At 42.1% G+C, this 10181-nt stretch overlaps 1 protein-coding gene across 1 annotated transcript; it reads right to left on the bottom strand.

The window, feature by feature from the left end:
* Positions 1 to 1438: 1438 nt before the first annotated feature.
* On the bottom strand, positions 1439 to 2122 carry LOC131244066 (uncharacterized). The gene has a single exon (XM_058243728.1). The coding sequence runs from the start codon at positions 2120 to 2122 to the stop codon at positions 1439 to 1441; it is 684 nt and encodes a 227-aa protein (XP_058099711.1).
* Positions 2123 to 10181: the final 8059 nt, after the last annotated feature.

Below are 10181 nucleotides of genomic sequence, written 5' to 3'. Positions count from 1 at the left end.
TATTTGACCTTTAAATCCATACGGCACTTGATAACAATGTTACTGATATATGAGTCCCAGATTCAAGAATTGATATCTATAGATGGTTGGCTAGCCCAAATTTTCTTTGGGAGTGGGCTCCACCGGAAGAATGGAAACAAAAGTATCTTGCATGTTGCATGTGTATAAGATTACCCAGGTCCTGTTATGGGATCATCCTAGGGGACGAGGCTGGCGTAACACTCAAACTGTGAGGAGTTTCAACCCTTTATCGGAGGATTGGGTAAATTTTTTTAATAATAATAAAACTCACACTTCCATTTTTATTTCCATCACTAATCCCTTAGGCTCCCTTTGGATTCATTCAAAGGGGAGGAAAGGAAACATTTATGTCCCATCAAAGTTCCCTTGTTTGTCAAGCCTTTTATTCGTGGGAAATACCCTTTCTCACTTTTAATCTTTGTTTGAAAATAATGAAATTTATTTTCTCACCTCCAACCTAAATATTATTTTTTATTTTTTATTTTTTATTTTTTTATGGTGGAAGGAAAATGTGTTTCTTACATGGTTAAGATCATATATGCCACCATGGTCTCACATATGTCAAATAGGTTATTGGCCATCTTGAGTTATGCACCACATGTGCCACCACACCATATATGCTAATGTGCCACTATCCATCTCTTCCACCCTGTATCTACAAAGCACTCCATGTGCAAGTGTCCATCTGCAATCTTTCCAAATATGCCACATGTGCTGATGGGACCAATGTACACAAGTGTTGTCATCTTAATTCAACTGCCCATGCGACAATGTCTCTTGTACCAAGTGCCACCACATGGTTCAAGCACTGTCACGATTCAGCTTCAAGTGCCCAAATATGCCATGTATGTCACATGTGTCGCTATTAATCTTCAAGCATCCCATATATGGGCACATGTATTGATGCACCTGCTATGGATCAGGGTGTATTGATGCACCTGCTAGTAACTAAGAAAAAAAAATTCAATATATATAATTTAAAGATAGATTCTAAATTTTGGAGGAAATCTTGTTAGAAAAATAAACAAAGGACAATAATTCCTTTCTCACGATTTCCTGGAAAAAAAAAAATACTCATTTTTAAAGTAGAAGTAATGCTAATTAATTTTGCCATTTAATATTTATAATCCTAACCATCAATTTTGAAGAAAAGATTGAAAATGACTTAATAATCTCTCATTGAAAGTTAAGCTAAACAAGGCAGTGAGTCATAGAACTTCTTGTGGGACCGATCAAGTGGGCCCCCTATCCTAGCTAACAACCCACAGATGATCCCAAGTGAATCTGGGCCATTGAGCGCCTAGATCACAAATCACATGATGATGATCAAGTGAATAAAATTTCCACCCCAAGCATAAAAATACAATGTACTCCACTCCCTCAACTTGCAATCTTAAAACGGCAGACTGGGCACGAGCTAGCTGCCTTCAACCATCCAACAATGCAAGCGCGCAGGATGGAACATATGCGAACATGGCATGCTGGTCACCACCGTCCCGATCAAGAACACATCTAGACAAATCATGCACTCTTCACCCACATTCGTCCCACTACATTTTTCTGCTTTCAACACCTTCGTCGTAGAAATCTCGATATCCATCGAGATCGTTAGATAATCCTGTTCTGCTTGTACCGCCTCCGTCGCCTTCTCATGGCAGAAAGAAGTGATCAGCGGTACCAATTCCTGTATGACGTCGGGGCTAACATCCATACCACTAAGTATATGTGAGACGCAGATCTCTCTACCTTCTTCAGAAAGAGAGACGAAGCAATGATGGTTTGGAAAGGCATCTTCAACAATACTAGATTGGCGTCGAATGTAGCGAGTGGCAGCGCGGTGGGATTGCACCATCAAATTGTAATTCTGTTTTAGGTGAACTAATACAATGAGTTCAAGATCTTCATTGTGGTTGTTGCTGTGGACGTTGGGGGAGGGTATTTTTGTCATTGTTGCAGAGAGTTTCAGAGAATTATGATGGCTTGTAAAAGAGGAGGAAGAAGAAGGAGACATGGTTGCAGGAAAGGTTGAGGTGAAGATACTAACGTCTGTAAGATATCGTATTTTACAGAAACAGCAATTTGTGTTGGTTTCTTCTTCCATATTTAAATCCACTCCGTCCATCAGGTGATCGGATGGAAAGCTTTGATGGGCCATGACAATGCGTACGTGGGATCCACTTGAGCCTTGGATATCTGTTACAATGGATGGATGGCGTGGAGAAAACACATACATCACGGTGGGACCCACCGAGTGGTCCTGGCAAGGGTCGGACGCAGTCCGCGTTACTGCCGTATCGAGGAAATCTACTAAACGGATTTAGAAAGAGAAAAGCTTTCATGCTCTGGAAGATATGATGGATGATACACAGGCACTTCAAAATTGCTTGAATATTGTAAATTGCGTACTGTAATTCAAATTAAACCTTCCAAATTATGTGAGCCATTTAGATGTATTATGAACGAAAAAAATTCAAGACTATTCGAGCATCTGACTATCAGACAAGTGGGATACACTAGGGCTCAGCTGATAGACGGTTTTCATCCACAACTAATGGTGGGGCTCACCTTATGAGTGGGGCCACGGCCTGACCGATTTCATTTTGGAGGTTTACTCACTTTTAGAACGGAGAAGGGTGAGAGATTGAGCTGCTCATTATAATTTCTGCTGAGACGACGAGTGTCCCAAAAATCTGGCCATTGGACGTCTATTTCTCTTAACCGTTGATTTTATCCTGCAGATATGTCTGGCCCTTGTTTAGGGCCTGTTCGGCCGGACCGATCCCATGGTATTAGGAGGGATGGGATCGAGATATCCTGGAATATGCATGACAAGCCAAACAAACACGGTGAACTTGTCTCGGGATATAAGCAATCCCATGGATCTTAAAACAATCCACTGAATCACCATCATTACCTTAAAATTGATCTCATCACTTGGTTCGATGGATTGGAAGGTAAAATCCCAGGATATGCTAGGCGTGACAAACATGCTGGGGGCCGTTGTACAAAATATTAAGATTTAGCTGCCCAAAAAACACTAGAATTATGAGATAATAAAGTAATAAAATAAATCAAAGCATAAACCACATGACACCAAAGAATTTTACGTGAAAAATCCTCGGAGAGGTAAAAACTATGGGACTTTGTCCAGATCAACAATCCACTATAAAGCAGAACATTACAACTGATCACAAGCACACACCGCTTGGATCAAACCTTCTTCACTCACGCAGGAGTGAATAAACAACAAGAGAACAAAAGAAAAACAGAGAGATCTCACCGATCACGAAGACGTAGAAGCGCCGAGACGTGGACTGCGAAGTAGATCACCTCTATGAGCGGAACCTCCCTTCCACAAGCTTCCTCTCTCTCTCTTCCTCTCTCTCTCTCTCTCTCTCTCTCTCTCTCCTTTAATAGTCCTAAGTTATCCTAGAAAACCTTTAGGAAACCCTCTTGCATTAACTATAAAGCCCTTGGTACCTCCTTTTTAGAGTTTAGAAAACTTCCTTTCGCATGGATGAAACAAAAATCGTAAAATCTGCGTTTCCGCAAGTAAACCTTTGATGTCATCGAAGACCTTTGATGACAACCTTCGATTTCATCTAAGGTCCTTCGATGATATCAAAAATGGACCAAAAACTGTCTAGCAACCCGGGATGAAAAATCTTGAAAATACTCGATGATATCGAAGCTAATTCGATTTCATCGAACCCAGTAATGAGGAGAAAATCCCCATCAAATCTCTCCCTTTTCGACTCAGGAGGAATTCACCTTCTTCAAGCTAGTATGATTTCTACAAACCTCAAACTTGCCCTTGAGCAAAGCCTTTGTCATCATATCTGACCCATTATCTTCCGTGTGGACCTTCTCAAGCTGTAACACCTTTTGTTCCAAAGTATCTCTAATTCAATGATACCGAATCTTTATGTGTTTTGACTTGAAGTGCTGACTTGGATTCTTGCTCAAGTGTATGGCACTTTGACTATCGCAATAGACCACGTGTTGTTCCTGCTTCAGGCTAAGTTCTTTTAGAAACCTCTTCATCCAAAGCATCTATTTACATGCCTCTGTGGCTGCAATGTACTCGACCTTTGTCGTCGATAATGCTACGACCTTCTGTAGCTTGCTCTGCCAAGAAACCACTCTCTCTTCAAACGTGAACATGAACCCCGATGTAGACTTCCTGGAGTCTATGTCGCCTGCCATATTTGCATCTGTGTAGCCCTCTAACACAGGTTTTCCGTCACCATAGCATAGGCTCAACGTAGATGAGCCTCTTAGATACTACAGTATCCACTTTACCGCTGCCCAATGCTCTTTGTCAGGATTACCGACTGACAACACCAACCGCATATGCTATGTCTGGGCGCATACACATCATAGCATATATCAAACTTCCTACTGCTGACGCGTAGGGTATCTTCTGCATCTCATCCACCTCTGCCTTCGTCTTGGGACACTGCCTGTCGCTCAATCTGAAGTGACCATCCAGTGGAGTACTGAATGACTTCGTTGCATTCATATTGAACCGCTCTAGGACTTTCTCAATATACCGCTCTTGTGACAGCCAAAGCTTCCTTCTGCTTCTGTCACGGGTTATCTCCATTCCTAAGATCTGTTTAGTCAGGCCCAAGTCTTTCATCGTAAACGACTTGTCCAACTCCTGTTTCAGACTGTCGATCTTCTTGATGCCTTTTCCTATGATGAGCATGTCATTAACGTATAACAACAGAACTAAGAAATCACCATCTGAGAACTTACGTGTGAACACATAGTGGTCCGACTTCGTTCTGTCATACCCACGCTTCAACATAAACGAGTCGAACTTCTTGTACCAGTGTTATGGAGTTTGTTTCAGCCCGTACAAGCTCTTCCTCAGCCTACACACCATATGATCCTTTCCCTTGACTTCAAACCCCTCTGGTTGGTGCATATAGATCTCTTCTTCTAGGTCACTATTGAGAAAACAGTTTTAACATCTAATTGCTCTATCTTCAGATTCATGCTAGCCGCCAACCCAAGCAACACATGTAAGAATGTCATCTTCACCACTAGTGAGAATATGTCCTCGAAGTATATACCTTTCCTCTGACCGAACCCTTTCACCACAAGTCTGGCCTTGAACCTCGTCTGCTCAATCTTTTGTCTGAACACCCACTTGTTGATCAGAGTTTTCTTGTCCTTAGGCAGTTTCACTATGTCATAGGTGTGGTTCTTATGTAAGGATTCCATATCCTCTTGCATAGCTTTCAACCACTCCCCCTTATGCTCGTTGACTACGGCCTCTGCTCAATTTTCTATCTGAACACTCACTTGTTGTTGAGAGCTTTTTTGCCCTTAGACAATTTCACCTTGTCATAGGTGTGGTTCTTATGCAAGGATTTCATCTCCTCTTGTATAGCTTTCAACCACTCTTCCTTATAATTGTCGGCTAGGGCCTTAAAATAATCTTTTGTCTCTCCCCCATTAGTGAGCATAATGTACTCATGCGGCGAGTACCTCTTTAACGGTTGTCTATCCCTAGATGACCTCCTCACCTGTGGCTCAACAGGTGGATCAAGTGGGGGCTGCTCCCTTGGTCAATCTTCTGAAGAAACTTTTTCGTCCTCTGCACCTTGTTGTACTCTCCCGTCATCAGGCACCATGTGAAAAATAATCGGATCCATGTCCTCTAGCTCACCTAAACTAAGCTGGTTCTTCTCTGGCTTACCAATGTCTTCCATACACTGATCTTTAAAGAAAACTACATCTCTGCTCCTGACGAGCTTCTTCTCGGTTGGATCCCACAATCTATAACCGAACTTTTCATCACCATACCCCAAGAATACACACTGCCTAATCTTCATATCGAGCTTGGACCTCTCGTCCTTTGATACGTGAACGGATGCCCTGTATCCAAACACCTTAAGATGATTGTACGATGGATCCTATCCAGTCCACACCTTCTAAGACACTTCTCCATTCAACAGGGCTGATGAAGACCTGTTTATCAGATACACTGCTGTATGCATTGCTTTTTCCCAAAACGTCTTGGGCAATTTCGCATGAGATAACATGCATCTGATTTTCTCTACAATGACGCGATTCATTTGCTCAGCCACACCATTATGCTAGGGGGTCTTGGGAATCGTCTGTTCATGCCGTATACCCAGGGACTTACAATACTCATGAAAGTTATCGATATATTCACCACCATTGTCAATGTGAATGCACTTCAATGATTCACCTGTCTCTCTCTCGACTATAACATGAAACAATTTAAATACACCAAAGACCTCGTCTTTGGATTTCAAAGCATAAACCCAAACCCTCCTAGACGCATTATCTATAAAAGTCACAAAATACAATGCTCCACTCAAGGTTTTTGTCCTCATAGAACTACAAACATCAGAATAAACTAAATCTAATGCATGCACTTTATTAACATGAGAAACAGTTTTAATAAATGAAATTCTATGTTGTTTTCCTGATAATTAATTAATACAGGTTTTGAGAGGTATACCTGTCACGTATGAAAGAAGCCGCTTCTTTGCTAGTACTTGAAGCCATTTTTCACTCATGTGGCCTATACGCCTGTGCCACATGTCAATAGTTAAATCTTCCGCTGCGTTCAATCCACCCCTTGCACACACTGACACTTGCCTTGTAAAGGGTGTAACACTTCTTTCCTCTAGCTGTGATTAATGAACCCTTGATGAGCTTCCAGTGCCTACTAGTAAACCGGCTTTCACAGCCATCATCATCCAGCCTTCCCATTGACATCAAGTTGAGGCGAAGATCTGGGATATACCTCACATCCCTGAGAACAAATGTGCAGCCCACATCGGTCTTTACACAAATATCACCGACCCCTACCATCTTCGATATGCCAAATTTTTTTATCTTTACGGTCTCATAATCACCTGACTTGTAGCTTGTGAAGAAGTCTCTACGTGGAGTCGCATGAAAAGAGGCTCCCGAGTTAATCACCCAGTTGGTATCCTAACTCGTAGCAGTGAGACAAACATCATGATTTGCTGAAAGAATAACTGCAACGTCGTCATCTGAAGCAACCGCAGTGAAATCTGATTCATCTTCATTCTCCTTTCCTTTTCCTTTATTGTCGATCTTATTCTTACGACATTCATGCTTATAGTGGCCCTTTTTGCCACAATTCCAGTATTCAACATCCTTCTTAGTACTTGACTTGCCTCTTGATTTATCTCAAACCTTCCCGCCCTTCTTGTTTTTTCTTCTCTCCCGTTCCTGTGTCACAAGGGCCTCTTACTGAGTAGACCTCTAAGATTTCCTCCTTGTCTCCTCATTGAAGAGACAATTGGTTACCTGTTGCATAGACACATTTCCGTCTAGTACGGAGTTACTTAGACACTACCAATGTTTCCCAACTGTCAGGCAATGAATTAAGCAATAACAAAGCCTGCAATTCATGATCCAGGACTATCTTCATAGCGGAGAGCTGGTTCACTATATCGCTGACCTCATTCATGTACTCAGTCACAGAACCACTAAAACTTGAGATTCACAAGTAGTCTTATCAGAAAGATTTTATTACCGACTGTCTTCCTCTCATACAGTCCTTCCAATTTCAGCCATAGGCTAGCGGCTGAGGTCTTTGTAGACACATGGTGGAACACAGAATCATCCAGCCATTGTCTAATAAACCCCACTGCCTTCTGGTCCAACTTCTTCCAATCATCATCAGACATATCCTTTGATTTTGCTGATATGCCTAAAATTGGAGAATATGAGACCTTGCAATAAAGCAAGTCCTCTATCTTAGCCTTCCATATGGTCCAGTTAGAACCATTGAGGCTGATCATCCTTGATGAGCCACCTTACATAATTCGAAACCGATCCCACTCCGTTCAATGAACTTGGCTTTAATACCACTTTGTTGGGGGCCATTGCACAAAACTTTAGGATCTAGCCACCCAAAAAACACCAGAATGATGGGATAATAAAGCAATGAAATAAATCAAAGCATAAACCACACGACATCAGAAAATTTTACGTGGAAAACCCTCAAAAAGGTGAAAACCGTGGGACCTCGCCCAATTCAACAATCCACTGTAAAGCAGAATGTTACAACCAATCAAAAGCACACATCGCTTGGATCAAACCTTCTTCACTCATGCAGGAGTGGATAAACAACAAGAGAACAAAAGAAAAATGGAGAGATCTTATCGATCACGAGGATGTAGAAGCATTGAGACGTGGACTACGAAGTAGATCACCTCTATGAGCAGAACCTCCCTTCCACAAGCTTCCTCTCTCTCTCTCTCTCTCTCTCACCTTTAATAGCCCTAAGCCGACCTAGAAAGCCTTTGGAAAACCTTAGAATACCCAAGAATCCACCCCAATCCGCATACACCCCTTTATATAGATTTAGAAAGAGGTAGAATCGGAATAGGAAACAAAAATTGCAGAATCTGCGTTTCCACATACGAATCTGCGTAAACTTTCGATGTCATCGAAGGCCTTTGATGACAACCTTTGATTTCATCTGAGGTCCTTCGATGATATCGAAAACGGACTAAAATCTGTCCAGCGACCTGGAATGAAAAATTCCAAAAATACTCGATGATATCGAAGCTAGTTTGATTTCATCGAACCCAACAATGATGAGAAAATCCCCATCAAAACAGACCCAGTGAACTTGTCTCGGGATATAGCAATCTCATGGATCTTAAACCAATCCATCGACACCACCATCATTACCTTAAGATCCATCCCATCCCTCCTAATCCCATGGGATTCGCCTGGCCAAACAAGCTGTATTAGCTTGATTTTTTATACATGGTGTTGATGTAGAAATCCGGTCACCCCTTCTCCTAGCTCCTGAACTTGTACAAAGAGCGAACAAATAAGACCCTAGCTCATATGCCAGGGATCCTTCGATGGCGAAGTCAGGAAACTGGGTCTAGTTCGATACACATGGGTTAGGGCTAGAGATTGTGCATACATCTTCCTTTGAGGACTTTCCCTTATATAAGTAGGAAGAGGTGGTGGCGTGGAGGGGGTTCGTCTCTACTTTGGCGGGGATAGAATCCTAGTAGGATTCTGGAATTGTGTACGTGAATTCTTCTAGACTGTTGGTAGAGAGATCTGCGTTGGAGGTGATTTCCGTGTTCCTCGGCATGAATCACAGTCTGGCGACGCTTGGTCAAGCTCGGCCTAAAGTTGGTCGCGGGCCCTGGTTGGTCACGTTAGTCGAGGCCTTGCCATGTCGATGAAGGATATGGTTCACTTATTGAGGCCAGGTTTAGCCTCCTTGCCGAGGTCGGACACGTCCTATCTGCATAAGTTGAGCTCGGTTTCTTGCCTGAGGCCGAGTTTGACCTTAGGTTGAGGCTGGTTCTCCTTTGGCTTGTGCGTAGGCGGGGGCTTGACCATTAGGTCGTACTCATAGTTTATCAAGGTTCTTGACCTGGCTTGTCGACAATAGGTCGGCATATTTCCCCCATAACATATGACATGTACACAGCACAAATCACTTGCTTTAACACATGCGTCTTAAGTACTTATGTTTTTTTTAAAAAAATTATTATTATAATTTTTTTATGAATTAAAAAAAAACTACCTAATTAATATAAAAGTTACATTCCAATGCCTTCTTCAAAAGTACTTTCAATCGTATATCTCATTGATTTAAGTAATTATCAACTTCCTTTATATTATTGCTGGCATATGGGTTTCCTTGCCGACTCGGGTAGCTTCTGCCATTATGTGTATGTGAAATTCATTAAGTGCTTAATCTTGTGTTAGGCTTAAGATCTTTTTTTTTTTAATTTTATTTTATTTATTATTATTATTTTTGGGTTAGCTTGTTAGTACATGTTGCGGGGAAATCCAACTCTACGAGTTAAGCCAACTACTTACCTCAGAGCTCGGAGGGGAGACCTTGAAAGTGTATGATGGATAAGCGGGTTCGAGTCCTCTCTCGGCTCATCTCAGTTCATAACCGCTATCCTTGTTTAATAACTCGACAAATGGGTCAATCTGCGCACTAGTCTTGGTCCAAGGCCACCTTAGTTCGAGGTTTAGAGTCGAGGCAATGGGAATTCTACCAGTCCCGAATACTAGTACTTTGCCTTGGGCCTGGTGAGGCCGAGGCTGAGGCTAGATGCGGATATTCCGGGTGCCAAACTTAGAAATTGCCC

Source organism: Magnolia sinica, chromosome 4 (genome assembly GCF_029962835.1).
Source record: "Magnolia sinica isolate HGM2019 chromosome 4, MsV1, whole genome shotgun sequence".
Taxonomy (NCBI): domain Eukaryota; kingdom Viridiplantae; phylum Streptophyta; class Magnoliopsida; order Magnoliales; family Magnoliaceae; genus Magnolia; species Magnolia sinica.
This window is presented reverse-complemented; position numbering and strand designations above follow the sequence as displayed.

Excerpts from the sequence above, each read along its gene's own strand:
- LOC131244066 (XM_058243728.1), bottom strand. The coding sequence starts at position 2,122 with ATGGAAGAAGAAACCAACACAAATTGCTGTTTCTGTAAAATACGATAT.